This window comes from Haliotis rufescens, unplaced genomic scaffold, assembly GCF_023055435.1.
Source record: "Haliotis rufescens isolate VD_foot unplaced genomic scaffold, xgHalRufe1.0.p SCAF_4, whole genome shotgun sequence".
In the NCBI taxonomy this organism is placed as follows: Eukaryota; Metazoa; Mollusca; class Gastropoda; order Lepetellida; family Haliotidae; genus Haliotis; species Haliotis rufescens.
In genome coordinates, this window is record NW_025964112.1 from 9,575,685 (window position 1) to 9,600,289 (window position 24,605).

At 41.1% G+C, this 24,605-nt stretch overlaps 2 protein-coding genes across 2 annotated transcripts in view; one reads left to right on the top strand and one right to left on the bottom strand.

Moving 5' to 3' along the window:
- Positions 1-1,024: 1,024 nt before the first annotated feature.
- LOC124135884 (EGF-like domain-containing protein 2) lies at positions 1,025-11,670 on the bottom strand. Its single transcript, XM_046501553.2, has 11 exons — positions 11,592-11,670; positions 7,322-7,404; positions 6,618-6,722; positions 5,824-5,943; positions 4,150-4,352; positions 3,821-3,966; positions 2,654-2,805; positions 2,377-2,452; positions 2,122-2,272; positions 1,645-1,774; positions 1,025-1,528 (listed from the first exon to the last, which is right to left on the bottom strand). The coding sequence occupies exons 2-11, from the start codon at positions 7,386-7,388 to the stop codon at positions 1,365-1,367; spliced, it is 1,314 nt and encodes a 437-aa protein (XP_046357509.1). The 5' UTR covers positions 7,389-7,404; positions 11,592-11,670; the 3' UTR covers positions 1,025-1,364.
- Positions 11,671-18,305: 6,635 nt separating this feature from the next.
- Positions 18,306-24,605, top strand: part of LOC124135812 (protocadherin Fat 4-like) — a 37,347-nt gene continuing 31,047 nt past the window's right edge. Inside the window, exons 1-3 of the mRNA XM_046501386.2 lie at positions 18,306-18,347; positions 20,517-20,571; positions 21,225-21,407. The gene's annotated coding sequence lies outside the window, so the exon portion shown is untranslated. The remainder of the gene's footprint in view (positions 18,348-20,516; positions 20,572-21,224; positions 21,408-24,605) is intronic.

A 24,605-nucleotide genomic window follows, 5' to 3' on the forward strand; every position in this document is an offset into this window, starting at 1 on the left:
TGGCATTGTGAATGTGAATGATAGCCGTTTTCTAACCTGAGTACATCATGCACGTGCATGATTTTTTGTTCATCCGACCGATTATCATCACATATGTTCCTCGTGGCGTTCGAGATATCACGTCCCTGTTTTGAAAACGTGAAAATAGAACCTAAACATACTTAGTGAAAACACAATATGCGTTTTAATGCCTCTCGACGTATGTAATTGCTCTTATGAGTACCAAAGCAACTGGACTAGACCGCATAAGATGGAGCTGATGGTATACTCGACATGAAGACGAATTGCACTGTTGGCGGCGAAATAACCCCTCTGGTCATACAACTTAGAGTGAGTGAGTGAGTTTGGTTTTACGCCGCTTTTAGCAATATTCCAGCAATATTACGACGGGGGACACCAGAAATGGGCTTCACACATTGTACCCATACCGAGCGAACGCTTTAACCACTAGGCTACCCGACCGCCCCCATACAACTTAGAACAGAAGTTTGATATCTAACCCAGTGTCGAGCCGTCAAACAACAAGTTTATTATGCAGTTAAAAAATCGAAAGTAATGCGGAAAATCCGATATTACATTATTGACAGTATTGAAGGAAGTGATGCTGGATTGATATTGCTGTTTCGTTGTCTGTTTCTACAGAAACGAAGACACAGTTTGTTCCATGGGAGTTAACTCTTCATTCATCTAGTTTACAGAGTCGTTCCTAAAATCTGTAACTTTGACTGCGCTGATGTGCTGGTGAGAATTCAAAACACAGCACAGTGAAAGTCTAACCTCAAATAAATATACCTGTTCATAGGACCACGTTGTGGGGCATTACAGTATTTGTTTGTTGTTTAATGCCGCACCCAGCAATATTCCAGCTATGTTACGGCGGTCTGTAAATTATTGAGTCTGGACCAGACAATCCAGTGGTTGATATCATGCATAAACTCCGAAACGGTGTGTTCCTCATAATAAAGAAGTTAACATCCATAAATTCTCTACCTTAGATGAATATATGTTCATAAACAACACCAAATTACATTTTCATACATTTATTAAATTCTTCGGCTGATATACATTCCATGTACATCCACAGAACCAAAACGCTAGCCACAAGAGAGTAACTTACATTACGTAACAAAGATAAATGATATAGATGTTAATCGCATATGCTTAGTAAGCGAACGAATGATTAAAATATATGAAAAAGTTCAGCTTTAAAATAATGTCCTTAGCTCGGGGTCATTTTAGCAATTTACGCAAAAGCGAAAATGAAAATATAAGAACTGCAATAATAGTTATCCTACAACATTAGGACATCATGGTGATTAATCATTTTTTATTTGTAACTGGCAAGAGAAACACAGGCCAACATTTTATCCTTTGGTGTCTGTAACAGGTGCCCGCCTGTTGATGAGACAAACGCCAAGGACAAGACAGGCTCCAAGGAGGACGAGGACAACGACAGCCAGGCCAATCACTGCGGCTGTTAGGTTGATTGTACCAGTCCGCGCAACAGCGTCTTGAACAGCACTCTTTACTGGAAGGAGACAATTTCACAAACAATAAAATGTATACATAAAAAACCGTTTTTTTCTATTCACCCCAAAACAAAAACACTGTAAATCCGCTCGTTTTAGATTGATAATAACGTACCTTCGGATGCTGCAAATGGGTCGTTGACTCTGATAAATGTGACAAGCGTTTTTTGTTCAGTGGAGTTAGACGAGGGAACTATTTCTCTCTTCTTACGCCCGAAACCGTCAGTTCCATCAGTACACGTTACCTATAAACAAGAATAAAAAAATGTTATCCGTGATTCTGCAGTTACTCCGATACACTCGTCCTATATTTTTGTATTTGTCTGGGAGGATGTTAACGAATGTTAACCTACCGATTTCTGCATAATGGTAAGAACTTCATTTTCGTTTAGTTGTATGTTTAGTTTAATTAAACTATCACATAACCGCCCTTTAATCACAAGTCTGTTCTGCTACGTTGCCCTAGAATCCCAAATGTTGAATTAACTGTATTGTTAAACTGTTTAAACCTTTGATTATTCAGTTAAATAACAAACATTTATTGTAATTAGACAATAAAGCTCAATGAGAATTATATATTATATACACTCACCGCTGCGCATTCGGTCATTTGTCTGCAGACAAGAACTGTACACTCGTAAGTGACGGTGACACCTGATGTGAACTTGATAGCTGTTGTTTCAATCGTTACTGGACTGCCATCTGTACGCGTGGTGCCTTTAACAAATGTCTTTGCGGGACAACTGCAGTTAAAGAATTCAAGTTTTAGTTCAGTTTCGAGTAATGGAAATTGTCGACAGTAAAGATTAATAAAAAAATATTTTTACCCTGACGATTAAAACCATACCTGTTCGTAATAAATTCAACTTCATTGGTAAAGGTATCTTTGGCTTTGCACGAGAGGACGCGTATTGCAGCAAAATCTGTTGAAGAACATTTTAGAATCATGGAGTTATGTCAGATTCCTCAGATGACAATGTCATATAAATTATTTTAAACGTAAAAGCTAATGACACATAAACATGTCCTCAAAGACTAAGCAGAAAAAGTAAATATAAGATAGTGTCGCGATGATGCATGGAAAGGTATCTACTAAAACTTGAATGTAATAAAACAATATATACCAGATTCAGAATCAAGTGTGAATTCCAGCTTAACCGTCGAACCGATATCAACTGCAGACCCACTGATTATTAGGGCGTCAGAACCGTCCTTCATCACAACCGTCACAACATCCCCTGGAGGGTCTGCATCAACGTTTGTTGGAGTCAGTCCACTGAAATCAGTACATTTTAGAAACTACTAAATTCAAATTGTGATTAAGATATTAATAATTAAATTTTCGTTGTGTTCATTGTAATTCCTGAATTTTGATTACCTGAATTTGTCATGTGTTATTGCATTCATTTCCAAGTGAATGTAAAAAAAGTAAGCGGACTACTTTTATTACTGCGGAATGTAGGGGAATCCCAAAATCTTCCCCTAGTTCTTCTCACCTCTTGCCTTGATTAACAGGTTCTTTGAATTTTGTTTTGATCCCAATCTCCGTTGATTGGCTACTGTCTTTGTGGCCGTGTCAAGTCATGTGCATATATTAAACAATCATCAGATTCATGTCACGCCACAGTATGTATTCCTGCACCTGGAATGTTTATCAATCGCGTCATACAACTCTTTTGTTAAACAATTGTACATGTTTTCGTTGTCCAATTGAACTCATACAGTTTGCACATCGGTTTTTCTATTCCTATCTCAATGGAAAAAAAAATCCACAGTCAATCCTTAAGTGATTTGAAGCATATAAACTGGAGTATTATTATTAGAGTTCAACAAAGTGCAAATGTTATGGCAGAAATAGGGATGTGTGAACACTGTAACAAAGCTATTTGGGGAATAGAGCACGGGGCCATGGAGCAGTATGTCCAATGTTAATATGTGTCTATCAAGATAATGAGAACACATATAGCTGTGTTTTCTACATTATATCACGTTATTTATGACAAAGTAAAACCCTTATTTAGGCTTTTAATTTTATTATCGTGTAACAATTATCATATTTGATAGAATCGTCGCGAAAAGGTGTAAGATTGCTGATGCGGTGTTAAAAAGTATCACTCACTTACTCGCTCATATTTGTAAGAAAAAAGAAGATGTAGCCCTTGCTTTGATGTTGTACGGAATTTTTTTCTAAAATCTTGACAAGCATGTTGCCATCACAATCTCGTTAACTTGTCAGGAGGGTTTTACCTTTCAAGTATGTTAATGAGACGAGGACACGGAAATATACTTACTTTTCTGACAAGGACAAGGCTTCGGTGGTAACCGTCTTCTGTGCATCACCGCAGCAGAAGGTGGCCTCAAAATCGAGCCCTGTGAGATACAAGGCTTCATACCGGCAAATCACTGTAAAGCACTTAGTGGATACTCCATCGACGTCCTGTAATTTAACATTACATACAATAAATCCTTTTGTTTATTGAGAAACACAATAATAATTTATTCACATGACATGTGGATAGTACAGTGTATGTAGTGGCATTACTTCATGACCTTGTCATTCATTTCTATTAAAATTTTACTTTTTTATGTTAGCTTAATTACTACAACAGTTGTTCCAAACCGTAGTTGCTGTCGGTGGTCCACAGTTTGCAGGGTCTGTAAGGGATGCTTCCACATAGTTTCCCGTCCAGCCCCCCGGTGTTCCGGTGGGTGTAGTTGTGGTAAAGCTGCAGGTGCTCTCAAAGCCCTTCACATAACACGTTGGGGTACCGGGTACGTTGACGTTCAGAATGTGGTACCCAGCATTTGAACAACTCACATCCACTGCAATTCCACAGGAAAGGATTGCGTTAGCGTATTAGTGGTGAGTGTGACATGTCGTTAGTCAATAATATCACTTTAACACAACGACCTGCGTCTTTCCTACCATATTAAGCTGTCACGTCTTTGTATGAATAAAATACTGATCAAAGCGTCAATAAAACTCAAAGACACTCGAGTAGAGTGTAAATGAACCAACATTTGTGGCCTCTCACGTAATCATCAGACAAGCATCTTCGCGGTTGTAACACAGAAGACTGTCTCCTAAGGCGGTAACCTGGTTAAATTCTTGTGAGTGAGTGAGTGAGTGAGTGAGTGAGTGAGTGAGTGAGTGAGTGAGTGAGTGAGTGAGTGAGTGAGTGAGTGAGTGAGTGAGTGAGTGAGTGAGTGAGTGATTTAAGTCACATCGGCAATGTTTCAGCCATATCGTGACTATTAAATCTGTTTTACCTCAGTGACCACATAATAGCTAATCTAGAATTATTTTCGCCTGGTTATGCTGCTGTATTCTACCTTGGAATCTCCATGGCATCAAGCGTGTTGTCGTTAATTTATCTTGCGTGTAATTGTAGGACTCAAATATTATCTTAACTCCTTAAGATGAAATAATGAATGTGAACACCTTCCACACCCTATTAAATGTAAAATATTAACGCCATAAAATAACCAGTCTCAATTATTCACCGAAACAGTTTCAATCGGATCTTTGAAAATCGCATTCCTAAGCAGAAGGTGCACTTGTATAACTTAATAAATAGGTAATGATGAACTTTTATTTGACCTTAACACATACATGTTAAGACTTCGAAAGCCGTTTTATTATTTTAGTTAGCCCTTCCATACATACATATTTCCTTTCTTTTAAAGAAGGAGAACCACAACACATTTTTTTTCCGAACATCCGTGTTCAATTTACGCATCTCTTATGCTACCCGAGGACAAATATTTATTTCCGGCATTTTCGGGACCCCCTGCAACCCAACCCTCTACACAGCTAGCGATTAATCAAATATTTCATATTAATGATAAAATTGTAATGTAATACAATGTAATTGTAACTTTATTTAATCTTGTACATCGGAAGTCTAAGGACTAATTCATTTCAATAATCAAAAGCAATGATTTACCAAGAAGCAAATTGTTGAAATTGCCTGACGAGGATATATGGATAAATATGGATATAAGCAGAAGGTGCACTTGTATAACTTAATATAAAAGTAAAGATGAACTATCATTTGACATTAACACATAGATGTTAAGACTTGTAACAGTGACCTTTTTGAAAATACTGATATGGTAAAGGTTGTTCTTGTTCTGTTGTGGAAAAGGGCAAATTGGGATGTAAACATACTGTGACAAAATCGATATCACCGTCATGATCATCCAATGTTCCTTTAACAGCATACAGTAGAGGTTAACTAGTAAAGATGTTTCCTTCTCAAATGTGAAATACAAAAGCGGAAGATGTACTTACATGTTTTGTACTGGCATTTGGGTCCGTAGAATTTCTCTGAGCAAACACATGTGGTATCATCTGGTAGGCATATAGACCCGGTGTTTTCACAACCACAACCACTGCCAACGGATGTAGTATCTGAAAGAAATCGGTTATGAAGTTAAAGCGAAAACTTCATGTTTAAATGTACATCTTTCATGGTAAACATATTTCTGAAAAATTCAATAACACACATTTGTTGAATTACGTTTCAGTGATGAGAAATGAGAAGAACAAATTAAGATTTGCGCACTTTACCTCGTACACGAACGCCTAGATCACACTCTCACAAACCATCCTACATAAGATCAGAGCAATTAGAGTGTGGCATACAGTTGTTTGTTTGTATGTTGTTGTTTGTTTGTTTGTTTGTACAATGTGACTGAGTTGGGCATCCAGGTTAAACTGCGTTATGGTATCTCGGTGGCCTAGCAGTCTATAATTATAAGTCAGGAGCACAAGCACATCCACAGACAGACAGACAGACAGACAGACACACACACACACACACACACACACACACACACACACACACACACACACACACACACACACACACACACACACACACACGCACGCACGCACGCACGCACGCACGCACGCACACACACACACACACACACGCACACACACACACGCACACACACGAATGCACATCACTACACACTTGCCTATAATCTGGAACACGATGTTAAACCCCATTTCACCTCACCCCAACCAGTGTGTGACCTATTTTTGCGGAGGACTTTCACAGGACTTTTATGACCACCTACCTGTTCCACAGTCATAGTTGCCATTAGGAGATACACACGCACAGTCTCCGTTGCTATCGCATGTGTCAGCTGCACAAGTGTCACTCGTCCTTAAGCAATTGAATTCTGAAATTATCAGCATCATGCAACGATTATTGATAAATTACATCCACCCAAATAGCGCCGTTCAGATTAATGGTAGGGGAAATTACAATGTAACTCATCCTCTGCTTGTGAACAACATGGCCAGAAACTGGCATATATAACCTACATGACGGCGTCATAAAAGTAAATTTGGTGGACATCCATATCGTGTCTTCAGAATTGCTTAAATGTCATGTTTCAGTGCAGGTTTATTTGAAACGAACTTTCTACGTCATTCTATCATTCATAGTCAAATTTACATTATAAGCCCAATTAAGATATGCTTTTCATGATAAATATCAATCTTCTGGATCTATTTAACAGACATCTCATTTAATGCTCGACTGAAGATAATATAGGCATGAAGCTCAGGAAAAGAATCAAACATGTTTGTCATTCCAATAACGTCTGAAGATATAGATGTATGTTAACTTCAAATCTATGTATACAATGGACATCGTACAAGTAATTAACATGGTGTAAGAAACAGCCTCTTAACAGATATTTCGCTATCTTACTAGTACTGATTGCTACAGTATTTGCTTAGACTGTAGTATATATACAAAGCACTGCTGACCTACCTGCCGAGGATTGTACTTGCACAAAAGCAATTCCAATGATTCCTAAAAGTTGCAGCAGTCTTTGCATCGTGTTATGATGGTGTCTACATAAAGAGGGAATAGAACTGACAGTTTGACATAAATACTGCTGACAACGATATCATGCAGGTTTAAAACAATGCGGTTGTTATGTTGCAAATGAAATGCCAACGGTTCGGCAATTCGAAGGGGGGAACATAGGAAATGTACCTCAACTGTTAGCATCTTCCCGTGACAAAGGAGTTAACTTACTATTAAAGTCCAGTTTCCATCCTTGCCGAATTCCTTGGTTGTATTTTTGGCTGGACTAATGAGTTTATGCATAGTCCAATCAAAATTGCGTAACCAAATGGACTTCCTGTTTGTAAAGAACATTTCGGTCGATTGCAGGATTTGCAAAGCAAGTGTACTTTCAACTAGGCGTTAACAGATACTGTCCAAACCTTTCATGTTTTTAATCTACCTGTTTTGGTGTTGTGCGACAATCCACACGCACTGGACTTCTGTAGGACAGGGAATGTGAAACGTCTCTTCGAGTAATTTAATCAGATCGTCTTGAGTGGGCGACGCCATTTTGAATGAAGCAAATGCAAGTGATATGAGAGGTGGAATCTGAGTACTGAATAGGGGGGACATAGAAGGGACATAACTCGTAATAGACACCGGCGCTGGTACGATGGAGCCTTGACATTCCAGACTAGTTCGACAAGGGTGGAAACTTGACTTTTATAGTCAGTTCCCTTGCCTCGGGAAGATGGTTAGCGGGGTACATTGGACATAATAAAATGGGTCACAGCCAATCAAGAGCGGCCCGGTAGCCTAGTGGTTAAAGCGTTCGCTCGTCACGCCGAAGACCCGGGTTCGAATCCCGACCTGGGTACAATTAGTGAAGCCCAATTCTGGTGTCCTCCGCCGTAATATTGCTGGAATATTGCTAAAAGCGGCGTAAAATCAAACTCACTCACTCATACTCACAGCCAATCAAAATCCGACATTCATGCGTAAGGTAATCCATTTATGGATTATTTCTCTTCATGTACTGGGTATGAATCGACTCATCACAGAAGTGGTTATTCGGTGGTCCAAATTAATGAGGATGTCCGAGGATGCTTAAAGAGGGATATATAATAGTTTTTCCTGAGGTATAGTTTCATTCTTGAGCAATATAGTAAAACCTAACATTACCAATATCTTTTGTATATACCATGTCGATAAACATTATATGTGGTTCAGTGCCTTGAGAACTAGTGTGGCCGCCTCCGTGGTCTAGTGTCCACCCGGAGAACGGAAATTCAGGGGTTCGATCCCCTGCCGCGACATACGAAAAGACGTAAAAAGATAGTACTTGTTGAATGTCTGGCGCTCGGCAATATGGGGTCGGCTCGGAGTCAGTAGTTTGTGTCTGAGTGAGGTTTTCATGCTAAACTGCGGCATGGTATCTCAGTTGGCTTGCACTAAAAATTGGCATTAGTCTGGACTAGTGCAATCAGCCACGCTCACACACGTGCGTGCACATCGCTATATAAGTGCGATAATCTTGAAAGCGACGTTAAAGCCTATTTCATCTGATCTCACCTGAGAACAAGTGTGCCAATGCTAATGTATTTTCACCCCTGATACTTGGATTTTTGTTTGAAATCCATGACGTTTCTTGTGTTTTGCTAACCCAGCATAGCATATTACTGACCAAACATGAAATTTTATATTAATCCGAATAAATCACAACTACCAACACGACCGTTGAATGCTTCCCTTATCACATAAATAGTTCCCTTTAAACCGTTTCAGCCCCATGGGGATTCCGGAGACGGATACATTTCCAGAACTCCATGTATATTGTGAGAACCGACTAAAGAAGATTGGATAATCAGGCACGGAAACTGGTTTGTCTGGTCTAGGATTCGATCATTTACAGGCCACTGTGAAATTAACTGGCATTTTGCTGAATCCTGCCATCACCATTCACTCATACATTCTATTTTAACTATTTGTAGTAAAAAGCGAAGTCCAGTAGCAATTGCTTTTAGCTGAACATTTTGAATGAAGGTTATCATGCATGTGTACGGCAAATCACTCGTCAGTGTGAACCTTATCCGTACAAGTGAAGACTTCATTGGTTCCCCGTTAAATGTTTTTAGTGAAGCGTCACATGGTCGTATTCAGCTAGAATGTGGTTGAATGTCCAAGTGCAAATAAGCATAAAACGGGCAACTAACTATCGCAGTGAAAGTACAGAATACGCCGTTTTTAAACATCTATCCTATAGTATCCTCCTTTAACAAATTTCTGTAGACTTCAACGCGAAGCTACATCACCCCATTGCATGTCTAACATGGGCATTTGTATGTTCGACATTAATTATTCAACGGATGGAACCGAACAAGCATAGACATAAGATCAGGTGAGATGTAAATATACAGTTCAATGATGAAAAGCCAACATGTTTAAAAAGTGCGTTACAGTGCGTTTGGATATCGCCGACAGCGGCGTAAAACAAGAAAGAAAAAATATAGATGGAGAGGATCGGCAGATACAGGCACATAAAGAAACATATCATGGAACCCATGAACCAAAACACCTAAGTGAATGACATAAATACTGATTCATATAATGATAAGAGATTATGGTTCAGTAGCCACACTAATGTGAATTCCCCAACACAACCGTGAATATGGACCAGCACATCAACCGTTACATTCACGGTTGCGCATAAACTATATGCTTTAAAACGGAAAGAAGTGGTTCGAGGTGTATACAGCATGATCGTGTCTATCTGTAGAGCAATATAAATAAATCTATATGATTACAGTAACATTTTGCATTCGAATGCATTTTCTTTTCAAGTCTTTCTATGTGATATATACTCGAGGTACTTTAAGCAAACCGTGCATGTATGTTGAAAGTTTCATTTCATTTTTTTCTGCCTCAAATTGAATTAACTAAGACCGATACAGCGATGGAAAGACCATATATTTTGTGGTAAAAAAGAAAGCAATGTTACGCTTTGTCCTTCATCGGACTTCATGGGTTTATGGAGCCGTCCATAAAATCAAACACTTCACCTTAACTACTCTGGTTTTTACCTGGTACAACAAAAACACACATGACCAAGTAAAGCATGCTTATTTCAGAATTATTGGACATGAAGGAAACGTCCTGTAAGAAACAATTGTATCAGTTGTTACTGCGCCTTTCACCAGCATGACATAACCTTTATCTGGTAAAAACATGAAGAAGGAAACCTGTTTAATTATTTCATTACAGTACTGTACATTTATGTTTTAAAATAACCTTCATATATGATATTCACATGTTGTTTTAATGTATGTAAATACGTGTAGATACGTGGAAACATACATGACATATTTTCGAATTCTACTTATACATGTATATCGATGTTCAATTTGTTACGAATTCTGAAGGCAACACGTTCAAGCCCAAAATAACATGAAGCGATGGAAAAGCACTCACCACAAGTTTGGATAGGTTATTTATGACACCATTTGTCCATGAAACGGATGAATTTGTCCTGTCCTTCATTTAGTCATAGCATGCGTTGGCCACGGGTATGCAAGGGACTACATTAATATATGTGACCCAAAGAATTATACGCAGTAAATAACATATTTTGTTTGCATCAATACATCGAACACACAACAGTAGAAATGGTTATTGTCAGAGAACACAGCGCTACTTAAATCCCCAATGATTTTTTTTAAAAAGATTTTCAAGTGGTATATCTCAGTACATCAATGAGGACACACCTGCACAACCATAATCGTAAAAACAAACAGTGCATATTAAGTAAGTGAATGCACATCAAGATGCGCAAGTGCCACTTTTCTACAACCATGTGTCTCTAACCTACCCTGCTGAAACATAACCAGCACTACGCTAGACTTTCACATTACCGTGCAACCTGTTATTCTGTACAGAAGATTACTTAAACAAAGATTTACAGTTTGTGTACAAGTCGTGTATAAAGCACGATTAGGCGCAAAGCCCACATTTACGTATTTGCAGCATTGTATTTAAAAACAAAACACATTGGCAGTGATAGATGGAACATATATCTCATAGCAACACATATATCTTACATGTTATGTTTTCTTATTGGTTATATCTTAAAAATACTTAATATATTAGAAATAAGTATTGCCATTCAAAAGGATCTTGTTTATTGAAAAGAATAAAATGCAAACACGAATGACAGTAAAGTGTATAGAAAATGTACGTAGAAACTAATACCTACCTGAAACTTCCAATTTAGATGTAATTTATATCGTCTTCAACTTTACCCTGGACCGAGGAACTCTGACCGTCAACCAAACCCCTACCTATTTATAAAAAAACAACAAGAATAAACACGCCCCCAGGTTCGATAAAAACAACCCATGCTGTTTTTCTCGTCTGCCTGTCATGAATGCCCCTCAAGACTATTGGCCCATCCAAGGGCGGAGACGTATCTCTTTAGTATTATGTATTATCCTTGCATCAACCAATTGTGTACTCCACTGGAACAAAGAGTTATATTTGGAATCCTATAAAAAGGAAAACACGATACCATTTAGATTCAGAAAGTAATGTTGATTTCTACAGAAAGATTACTGCTATGTTTGATGGTGGTTTTACTAAAACAAACAAGAAATGTGTATTCGATGGTGATGTATGTGATACGGGTATTATAGTTGTGTTGTGGACCATATGTTTGCAGTGTTTGCCCACTGTTTGCAGGGTTCTCAGCCTCGTTGCGTTTGATAACGTTTGTAATCGTTTGATCAAATCCAAGATTGGCGTGTACACTTTCTTATGACCGACATTTTAAATGCATTGCTAAGCACGAATCATTCATTTATCCAGATTTTTATTAGTCTGGACGATTGCATGGAGACTGATACTGTCAGGTTGATTAAATGCTCATTGTAAAGGTTTCACTGCATTTTTATCAAGGTATCCCTTAGGCTTACTGTTATTAGTTATATATTGAACATGACATTTTATCTACCAACACGGTCATGAAAAGCAGCATCCAATTATGAAATTAAATTACATGTGATGTTAATACAGTGTATAATCTTAATGCTGTGCAAAGTTTCTTCTTTCAAAACAGATGAATGATATTTCTCGATAACGTCAATTACGATATGTCTTCTCCTTTGATTTTATTACATGCAAAACGGGGATAGTCGAAGACGGCGTAATATGTTGTATAAAGATGCGTTCTTTAAGTGTGCCAGTAACCTATGATAGTGGGTTCGAATCCCACAGTCACACCAGTGATGTTTCTAGGTTCGTCAGCACCATGTCATTGCACGTGTGTTAGTTAACGTCTAAGACCTGCATCACTACGGGTTTACCCCCCACATCGAACTGTGACATAGCTTAAATATGTGCATATTTATAAAGCGACAAAACCCTTTCATAAAGTGTCTATTGTACGATTCCGACTACATCATGAATATGTGTTTATGAATCACTATCAAAAAGTGATGAGGTTTTCGCAAAATGTTGAGCGTACCCTGTCCTACCAGTGGCACATGTCACAAACACATGCAAAGGTAAGTCAATTGTTCACATAAAAAAACACGGGAACATATCAAAACACGGATCCAAATCAAAACAGGGAATTGCATCGGACATCAGTATTGTCACTTTGCGTCAAATTTGGTAATGTCCTCCACATGTCTACCATAAAACTTTTTTTAAAGCCTTACTGAGGCCTTGATTGTTGTAATCTTGATTAAAGACCTTTTGAGTCGTATGACGTTCTTTGAAATCCTGCAATCTCAAAATTGTATCTCAAAAGTTGTGAAGTACCCAAAAATACCAAAGCTAAACACTGAAACAATTGCCATACATTGCAAAGACCTATGTCACATTACGATATGTACTGATCAGATGGCCCTGGAACGTTATGGTGCAGGGGCATCTGACAATTAATGGTGTAGGTTTTAAAACATACATGTGTATTCAAGTTAACCGTCGGATGTGAGTGTGCGATTGATGTTTTTAAACACCAGTGTTGCATATCGTCTATTTTGACGTGGTGTTCACGGACCAACACGGAGGGTTTTTGTTTCCATGACCAAGTGTAGAGGTCCTAAACTCTCTCTGATTACCACTAGAGAGCATGCCCTAAACTGTCACCCACTACCCTAGTGTTCGGGATCGAAGTTCTCACCTACTAACCTTGTGTACTCGAACTAAACCCTCACCCACTAACCCAGTGTTCAGGTACTAAACTCTCACTTACTAACCAAGTGTTCAGGTACTAAACTCTCGCCAACTACCCTAGTGTTCATGTACTAAACTCTCGCCCACTACGCTAGTGCACAGTGACTAAACTCTCACACACTGCCCTAGCGTAAGGTACTAAAATCTCACACACTAACCTAGCGTTCAGGCACTAAACTCATACCCACTATCATAGTGTTAAGGTACTAAACCCTCACCCACTGCCCTAGTGTACAGGTACTAAACCCTCACCCACTACCCTAGTGTACAGGTACTAAACCCTCACACACTACCCCAGTGTTCAGGTATTACACTCTCACACACTACCCCAGTGTTCAGGTACTAAACTCTCACCCACTGCCCTAGTGTACAGTGACTAAACTTTCATCCACTGACCTTGTGTACAGGTACTAAACTCTCACCTACTGCCCTAGTGTACAGGTATTAAACTCTCACCCACTGTCCTTGTGTACAGGTACTAAATCCTCACCCACTGCCCTTGTGTTCAGGTATTAAACTCTCACCCACTACCCTAGTGTACATGTACTAAACTCTCACCCACTACCCTAGTGTATAGGTAATGAACTCTCACCCACTACCCTAGTGTACAGGTACTAAACTCTCACACACAACCCAAGTGTTCAGGTACTTAACCTACATCCACTAACCTAGTCTTCAGATACTAAACTCTCCCCCACTGCCCTAATGTACAGGTACTAAACCCTCACCCACTGCCCTAGTATAAGGTGCTATATTCTCACCCACTACCCTAGCGTATGGGTAATGAACTCTCACCCACTACCCCATTGTACAGGTACTAAACACTCACCCACTACCCATGTGTTCAGGTACTAAACTCTGAATTTCTAACCTAGCGTTAAGGTATTAAACACTCACCCACTACCCGAGGGTAAATTGAATAATGTCTCAACCATTGCCCGAGCATACAGGTACTAAACTCTCACCCACCGCCAATGTGTTCGGGTATAAAACTCTCATCCACTGCCCTTGTGTACATGTACTCAACTTTCACTCACTGACTTATTGTTCAGGTACTAAACTCTCACCCACTACCCTAGTGTTCAGGTACTAAACTGTCACTTACTAACCTAGTATAAAGGTATTAAACACTCACCCACTACCCTAGTGTAAAGTGACTAATATCGCACCCACTACCCTATTGTTCAGGTACTAAACTCTCACTTACTAACCTAGTGTTAAGGTATTCAACACTCACTCACTACCCGGGGATACAGTAAACCCTAACCCACTGCCAATGTGTTCAGGTACTAAACTCTCACCCACTGTCCTTGTGTACAGGTACTATACTCTCACCCACGGCCCATCTCTTCAGGTACTAAACCCTCATCCACTGCCCATGTGTTCAGGTTTTAAACTCTCACCCACTGCCCTAGTGTTCAGCTACTTAACCCTCACCCACTAACCTAGTGTTCAGGTACTAAACTCTAACCAACTGCCCTTGTGTACAGGTGATAAACCCTCACCCACTACCCTAGTGTACAGGTACTAAAATCTCACCCACTCACATAGTGTACATGTACTAAACTCTCACCCACTATCCTAGTGTATAGGTAATGAACTCTCACCCACTACCCTAGTGTATAGGTAATGGACTCTCACCCACTACGCCAGTGTTCAGGTACTAAACCCTCACCGACTACGCCAGTGTTCAGGTACTAAATTCTCACCCACTACCCTAGCGTACAGGTACAAAACTCTAACCCACTGCCGTAGTGTACAGGTACTAAACTCTCACCCACTGCCCTAGTGTACAGGTACTAAACTCTCACCCACTGCCCTAGTGTTCAGATACTAAACACTCACTTACTAACCTAGTGTTAAGGTAATAAACACTCACCCACTACCCTAGTGTACAGTGACTAATATCGCAACCACTGCCCGAGCGTACAGGTACTAAACTCTCACCCACTGCCCTTGTGTAAAGGTACTATACTCTCACCCGCTACCCTAGCGTACGGTGACTAAACTCTCACCCACTGCCCTAGTCTTCAGATACTAAACTCTCACCCACTGCCCTAGTGTCAAGTGACTAAACTCTCACCCACTGCCCTAGTGTTCAGGTACTCAACCCTTACCCACTGCCCTAGTGTTCAGGTACTCAACCCTTACCCACTGCCCTAGTGTTCAGGTACTCAACCCTTACCCACTGCCCTAGTGTTCAGGTACTCAACCCTTACCCACTGCCCTAGTGTTCAGGTACTCAACCCTTACCCACTGCCAATGTGTTCAGGTACTCAACCCTTACCCACTGTCCTTGTGTACAGGTACTAAACTCTCACCCACTGTCCTTGTGTACAGGTACTCAACCCTTACCCACTGCCCTAGTGTTCAGGTACTCAACCCTTACCCACTGCCCTAGTGTTCAGGTACTCAACCCTTACCCACTGCCCTAGTGTTCAGGTACTCAACCCTCACCCACTGCCCTAGTGTTTAGGTACTCAACCCTCACCCACTGCCCTAGTGTTCAGGTACTCAACCCTTACCCACTGCCCTAGTGTTCAGGTATTAAACTCTCACCCACTGCCCTAGTGTTCAGGTATTAAACTCTCACCCACTGTCCTAGTGTTCAGGTATTAAACTCTCTCCCACTGTCCTAGTGTTCAGGTATTAAACTCTCACCCACTGCCCTTGTGTACAGGTAATTAACTCTCACCCACTGTCCTTGTGTACAGGTACTAAACCCTCACCCACTGTCCTAGTGTTCAGGGATTAAACTCTCACCCACTGTCCTAGTGTTCAGGTACTCTCACTGTCCTATACTTGCTTCATTACCCCAAGTGGGTAGGCCATATACTTGCTCCATTACCCCGAGTTGGTAGGTCCTATTCTTCATTGATGACCCCTAGTGTGTAAGTCCTATACTTGTTTAATTACCCCTAGTGTGTAGGTCCTATACTTGCTCGATAACCACAGTGTGTAGGTCCTATTCTTCATTGATGACCCCGAGTGTGTAGGTCCTATACTTGTTTAATTACCCCTAGTGGGTAGGCCATATACTTGCTTGATAACCATAGTGTGTAGCTCCTATTCTTCATTGATGACCCCGAGTGTGTAGGTCCTATTCTTCATTGATGACCCTGAGTGTGTAGGTCCTTGCTTGTTTAATTACCCCTAGTGTGTGGGGCCTATGCTTGCTTGATAACCATAGTGTGTGGGTCCTATTCTTCATTGATGACCCCGAGTGTGTAGGTCCTATTCTTCATTGATGACCCCGAGTGTGTAGGTCCTATACTTGTTTAATTACCCCTAGTGTGTAGGGCCTATACTTGCTTGATAACCATAGTGTGTAGGTCCTATACTTGCTTGATGAGCCCGATTGGATAGGTCCTATACATGCTTCATTATCCCTAGTGTGTAGGTCCTATACTTGTTTGATGACCCCGATTGGATAGGTCCTATACATGCTTCATTATCACGAGTGTGATGGTCCTTTACTTGATTTATGACCAATAGTGTGTACGTCATATACTTGCATGATGACCCCGAGTGTGTAGGCTCTACACTTGCTTGATGACCACATGTGTGTAGGTCCTATACTTACTTTATTATTCCTAGCCTGTAAGTCCTATACTCTCTTCATTACCCGAAGCATGTAAGCCATATACTCGCTTCGCTTTCTCGGGTATGTAAGTCCCATACTTACTTTCTATGCTTCTGGTGTGTACGTCATATAATTGCTGAATTACCCCAAGTGTGTAGGTCCAAATACTCGCTGCCCTTCCCCTACTGTGTAGCGTGTGTAGCGTCTTTACTCCCTCTCAAGCCCCTAATATGTGTAAGTCCTGAACTTGCTATATTACCCGTAGTGTGTAGGCCCTATATTTGCGGGTAGGTTCTATACTTGCTTCAATACCCGAAATGTGTTGGTACTATACTGGCTTTGCTTCCCATAATATGCGTGTCCTATTCTCACTTCATTAACCCTAATGTTGAGGTCCTGTATTGGCTTCGCTTTCCCTGATATGTAAGTCCTATACGAGCTTAATTACCACTCGTGTGTGAGTCCAATACTGGCTTCGTTTACCATAATGTGTAGGTCCTCCACTTGCTTCATAAACTCTATCCTGTCAGTCACATTCGCATGTGAGCGTGTGAGCCCTGTAGTCGCTTTGCTTGCCCTTGTGTGGAGGTGCTCCACTCGCGTCACGTCCCACTGCATGTACGAGTAGTTACTATTCGTGTGCCCGTGTAGTAAAATCAATTACTGTCTCTTAACAAGATTCAAAGTGAGTTACATGAACGGAAAAAAATTAGCTTCCCCGGCAAGTGAACGAATAAACCACTAGGATATCCCTCCTCCCTGTTTGTGATGTGCGCCTGTAGTGTAAGCACTTTGAGTGTGTAATGAGGTTGGGTTTAACACCGCTTTACCCAATAAATTGGTTATAACACGGCATAAAATCAATACGACTTGTCCTATCCACATAATGATAAATGTATGCATGCTATCTTTATCATGAATATTACCTTGCTTTTATGACTCATACTAATCAGTTTTCCTCCCTCCTTAGTCAATAGCGGGCATTAAACTGTCATGCATAGTTTATCAGAACCTTGATCCTGCAGACCGACCCCACGCGGTCTGGCATATAGTCAAATACAGCACAGGTGCAAAGGTGTTTAGCGACACACCACGTGATGAGTGGCGTCAAATTTCCTTCCTGGTTTAAACAATGTTATACCACACGCTTCTCTGCAGAAACAGCAACTAGAATCAGCTGTATTCACTGAGGTAAGATACTTTCATTACAGCTGCTAATTGAAAGAGTGAGTGAGGTTTTACGCCGCTTTTAGCAATATTCCAGCAATATCACGGCGGGGGACACCAGAAATGGGCTTCACACATTGTACCCATGTCGGGAATCGAACCCGGGTCTTCGGCGTGACGAGCTAACGCTTTAACCACTAGGCTACCCGACCGCCCCTAATTGAAAGAAAGAGACATGATTCAAATACACGTGAAATTTTGATTAAGGTAGAGTATCTATATATTCCTTGCTTAGAGTAATAAATTTATGTGTTAAATATGTAGAATGACTGTTGGTTGTGTTGACCAACATACTGTGGGCTAGAATATGTCAAACATTAACGATACCTATACACATGTACCCCCATGCTCTATCTCACACTTAAGTTTAATACCCTTCTGTAAATACAAATAGTGTTAAATATAAGCTCCCACAAGTGATTTCTCAATATAATGTTTTAGACAGATATTTAACAGATAATGAGAGACGACAGTTACAGAAATACTGGCAAAACATGGCAAATATGCAGACCTCGCTTTCGAAATGTCACACTTGAATCCCAAGTACCAAGTTGTCCGACTCCCCATTGTTCTCGGTGCCTTAGGTTTGGTACCTCCCAATCTGTTGACTGACATTGGGAGAGTACATTTGATCATGTAAGATGCAGTGGCAGACCAATGCTCCCCGCCTTGTTCCCCCACCACACAAAATAATGCAAATAATATACGAACAGAAAAATAATATCTTAGTATTAGTGAAATAATGAAGGATTTATCAGAGCCAACAGCCATCCTTGTCTGATTTCAACTCTATCACTTACAAGAACACATACACACACGCACACACGCACACACGCACACACGCACACACGGAGAACAGTGGGACCCCTTTGCGTCCCGTACACAAGATAACCATGCAAATAATTTACCACCGATCCTCTTACCCTTACGTAATTTTAAGTTGTAAGGGTTGAAACTCGGATCGACATAGCGAATGCAAATCCCTCACAACTGCCATTCAATGTTTACCCAGACTGTTAACTTCGTTTGCTTTTGTTGATTTATAGCCTCAGCGACTAAGATAAGTCTCGTATAATGCTAACCGAGAAGCCTATGTCAGCATGTCCTTCCTTGTCTTGTGATAAGGCAGATTACGATCAGAATTTGTAACCCATATAAAACGAAAAGCTTACATATTGAGTGGTGGTGGTGGTGGTGGTGTGTGTGTGTGCGGGTGGGTTGGGGACTGGTGGGGGGTATTGTGTGTGTGTGTGGGGGGGGGGGGGGGGGGGGGGGGGGGCATGATTGTGTGTTCGCCCCGATTATGTTTCTAGGTTTGTCAGCACCATACCCGTGCTGGTGGTAAACGTCTGAGGCCTGCATCACTTCGGACTTTCCTCCCACATTAAGCTGACACGCCGTGATATCACTGGACTACTGTTCAACGCGGCGTTAAACCAAACTCACTCACTCATTCCATCAACTCTTAACGAAAGGTATCTTCCATTGTGTCTGCCATCTCTCAACGATAGAAAGGCATTCGTACAGAGATGCCTATACATGACACAGTGACTATCTGGCTTCCAACTAAAATATAATTAAACTATTGTATCCAACAAAACCATACATCACTAAATCTGTTTCTGCTCTTCAACTTGTGTAAATTCCGTTGCAACATTTAGATTACAATAAGTTATCAACACAATGCGAGATTACAGTAATCTCAATGATAAGCTCAATAATAACCATATCATCCTTATCTAATTAGTCTATTGATAAGCTATTTTCAACCTTTTAATAATGTTCAGTTAATCGGTCAAATGGACAGAGTTTCAATGAAATTGTAAAATGACTGAAATGTGTAGGCATTCTGTAACATGGAATACTTGAATCAGGCAGTTAACAATCAGTCCGAAAAATTCAGGCAATTTACAAACTGACTGACACATTGACAGCAACACATCAATATCATCTGTGCGTATCATGTCTGGTCCAGACGCTCGCACGCACGCACGCACGCACGCACGCACGCACGCACACGCACATGCACGCACGCACACACACACACTATGATTAAACACAAATCTCAAGTATGTTTCATTTAAAAATATGTTTTAAATAGCATTGCATTTCAAACAATTATCTTCTTTGCAGATAGCTCCTGTGCCTCCCGATGTGGCGATCCATCAGCACAAGCTCCTTGATGTCGGTATCGTTTGTTTGTAGCTCGCTGTGCGTCTAATTAGTGTTTACACAACTAGCGTGCATAGCACCAAATGTCTTGGCGGGCCCACCCGCAACGCGCCGTGGTCGGACGAGAGGGGAGCGAGCATCGGTTCGCGGTTTTGCGTCGTCGCAGAAGGCGCATCGCGTTCGTGGCCCGCGTGGTTTAAGCCAGTGAGCCCCTCCTCACGGGAGATGTGGACTTCCCCCTTGAGGAAGGTCTAACCTCTAAGCAACATGTAAACATAGTCTTTACCAGTTTTGATTCCTGTAAAAATGGTCATTCAAGCTGAAGGTAAGTGAACGAGATCTGAGTCTTGGCATCTATCAGTTGAATACAGGTAAGAAAGAATGAATGGCAAAGTGCGAAGTATGAATGCAAGAATGGTAAATGGTCTGCAAAGCATTTTAGTGAACTTTGGTTGCAACGATAACTCCAAGGAGGCATTGCTTGATCTCACCCAAGCGATATCTCTCGTAGTAGATAACTTTAGACTATAAATTACAGATGTGATACGAAAGAGGCATTCTGTTTGTTTACTCACCTGAATTACTTTTTATGAATACTTTATTTAGCGGTGTTACAAACAGCATGTCTCTTCTATTTGTATGAAGAATAAAGCAAGGTCCATATTCCAGCAACCACGACCCCTGCGCCCACACCTCCTTCCGGTCCTCTCCCGGAAGTGAACCTAGGACAAAGCTGCAATTACGCCCACTGCGCTCAGGTCAACAGCGCATGCGTTACGAAGGCGGACGGCATCAGAACCTGCGAGTGTGTGAATAAATATCTACAAACGAATTCGACATTCTGCAAAAGAGGTACACATTATTATTATTATTTACAGATTAAAATTAAAAATGCAGCAAAGAGGGTTTGGGTGATCCGGGCACAGTCAGGCTGATTAGGCTCATCGTCGGCTCAGGGCCCTTGGCCCCTCTACACGCTGCTCAGACAGAGAATGGGACTTCTCCCAGGAAGCACTGCCTAGTCAAACCCACCCAGAACTTTTCGGAGAATGTGAAGACTCCCCAACACTACGGCCTTCTGCATTACCCAGATTGTCAGAAGGGCTGTATTCCTGGTAGCAAACCCTGGTACTCTCCCAATGTCAGTCAACAGATTGGGAGGTACCAAACCTAAGGCACCGAGAACAATGGGGAGTCGGACAACTTGGTACATGGGATTCAAGTGTGACATTTCGAAAGCGAGGTCTGCATATTTGCCATGTTTTTCCTCAGTCTTGTCAATCACATTACTGTCAAAAGGGACAGAAAATTCAATGATATATACGATTTCATTGAATTTATCAAAAAGGACAAGATCAGGTTTGTCTGAGGATATGTCTCAGGCTGTAAACGGGCTTATTCCAAAGGATTTTGTATTTATCATTTTCCATGACGTCCTCTACATATTCAGGGTCGTACCATTGATGGACCTCTCTGTCAAAACCACAAGCATGGCGAAGACGGTAATAAAATGATCGAACCACTCCATCATGTCGCTTATGTGTTTTTTGCCACAGCTGGGCATCCACTGACAATGTTTTGGACAGTCTCATCAAAATCATTACATAATCTACATTTCATATTTACATTTTGATGCAAAATCACACATTGACGGACGGTTTCGAGAGGGGAGTGACTGGTCCTGAGCAGCAAAGGAAAGCCTTCTGTTTCACTTTTCAGGCCAGCCGACTTCATCCAAGCGAAGGACTCTGTAGGGTTGCTGACCTTCTCAACGCTGTGCACATAAAGCCTCTCCTTGAGTCTGAGTCCAGCAGTACATAACCATCAACAAAATCGACATTGACATTGAGATTGTGACCCACATCCTTGGCTCGTTTTATATTATACATTAGCGTTTCGTATAAATTACGGGTAATAATTGGGGACAACACTTTCATCATTTATATTACACTATACTGACAAAGAGTTGCCGAAATTGATACCGAAAATGAACTGTCATTCCTGCATGGATTGGGATTGATTTGTGTGGAAGGAATGAGTTACTGCCGAAATTTGGCTGAAAGATAGAAAAATCTCAAAAACACATCACGTGAGAACCTGATGTCAAAACACACCAACATGACATGTACGTGCACCATTATTTGTTGGGCTATGAAAGCGTTGGGTTTTCATTTGCATACCATCACAATCCTACAGCAAGTGAACAGCGAAAACATGCCAAGACTGACAAACCCAACTCAACAGTACCATCGGCCGACTGGATACAGGAGAATCATCTTCATCTGTTGCCAGGTTTTCCATGTAGCACAAAGCATCATTTCAAGACTGGAACCGTTATCAGACACACGGGACAACACGTGATCTTCCCAGATCCAACCAGCTACTACTAGAGTTCAGGACAGCTTCATACTTACGTGAAAGAACAAGCACAGCTCCTCCACAACTGCGACAATAGCAGGAATACGTCTAGGATATCTGCCCAGACAGTGAAGAACCGTTTACGCGCTGAAGGTATTCGCGCTAGACAACCGAATGCGAAGCGTCATTTTGACCAATCTCATTAAAATCAGATCTTAGGTCTCGCTATCGCTAAACAAAGGACATCCCATTACGGGTCACGTCAGAACGACCTTTCATCCGACCAATCAAAGCGTCGCTTACCAGATAATAAAAGTGACTATCGGAATGTGTTTTCGAATCATTCAACCTCGAAAACGTTAACACGGTGTATTCCGAACGACAGTTACGGCCCGTACGACTGATTCCGTCAACATTATCGTCTATCTCTCGCTTCTGTGGGATAAGCACTTGAACGGAGGAGGCGTTGTACAGTACGCGGGAAGCGCTGCCATACAATCTCAACCATATATTAGACATTCCGGAATGTTCGTTTGTTCAGTTTTCAAAATTTTAATCGAGAACTGTGTCAAAATATTTTTCAAGCGTAGTCGCCAGGTTGAAACGAGTGCCGTAAAGCTTGAGAAAGCTGCTTTCTAATTGGCTGATATCGACTTAGTCATTTCAGTGGTCGGTCAAAGTTCGCGAAAGGTCGTTCTGACGTGACCCGTAATGGGATGTCCCCAGATCTTTGTTTAGCTGCAGCGAGAACTTAGATCGGATTTTAATGAGATTGCATTTTGACGGAGCTGCATCGTCGGCTGCGACGTCAATGGTCTCAAAGTCACTGGGTATGACCACAACTCGTTTGGTTTAGTCACGTTTTATGCTTCGCCGTGCGGACGGTAGACGTCGTGTTTACAGGCGTCGCTTGGAACGTTATGCATGAAACTGCATACAGTAAGTGGACGGATTCGGTGGTGGTAGTGTAATCAGCCTTCTCCTGCATTGGTAAAAATGATTTGGTGCAAGTTTGGGGGAATTTAACGGCACAACGTTACACGGATGAGATTCTTCGGCCACATGTCCTTCCCATTATGCAACAAGCAATCGCCATTTTCCAACAAAACAACGCCCGACCTCACTAACAACAACCTTTCACAGGAATCACAACATCCAGGTCCTGCTATGGCCTTCCAGGTCTCCAGATTTAAACCCAATGGAACATTTTAGGGATCCATTTGATCAATGACTGCGAACACATCAACAACAACCACAGAACCCCCGACAGTTGGCACAAGCACTGCAGAGGATGACCACTCTCCAGGCCACAATTTAGGATCTGATTGCTTCCATGGGACGACGATGCCAGTCAGTTCTGGTCTCTAATGCTGGCCATATAGGATATTGAGAACAGATGACAAACACCTTGAAAATCTACTGTTCAATGTGTGCCATATGGAACCTGGGCCAATGGCAATGATGTATTCCAATTTCTAACAATCGATTACCATCTGTAATGATACATAAAATATACATCTTTAATTACTTTTGCGTTTACTTTTTGGCAGGGCAGGTTGTTTTTTTTTGTATTCGCGGAACCTCCCAAGTAAGACTTCTTATTACCGACAACCTAACGATAAACCCGCCAATTGAACTGACAGAAATCCCCTTATCATACATACAAGAAGACTAATACATGGATGATTGTAG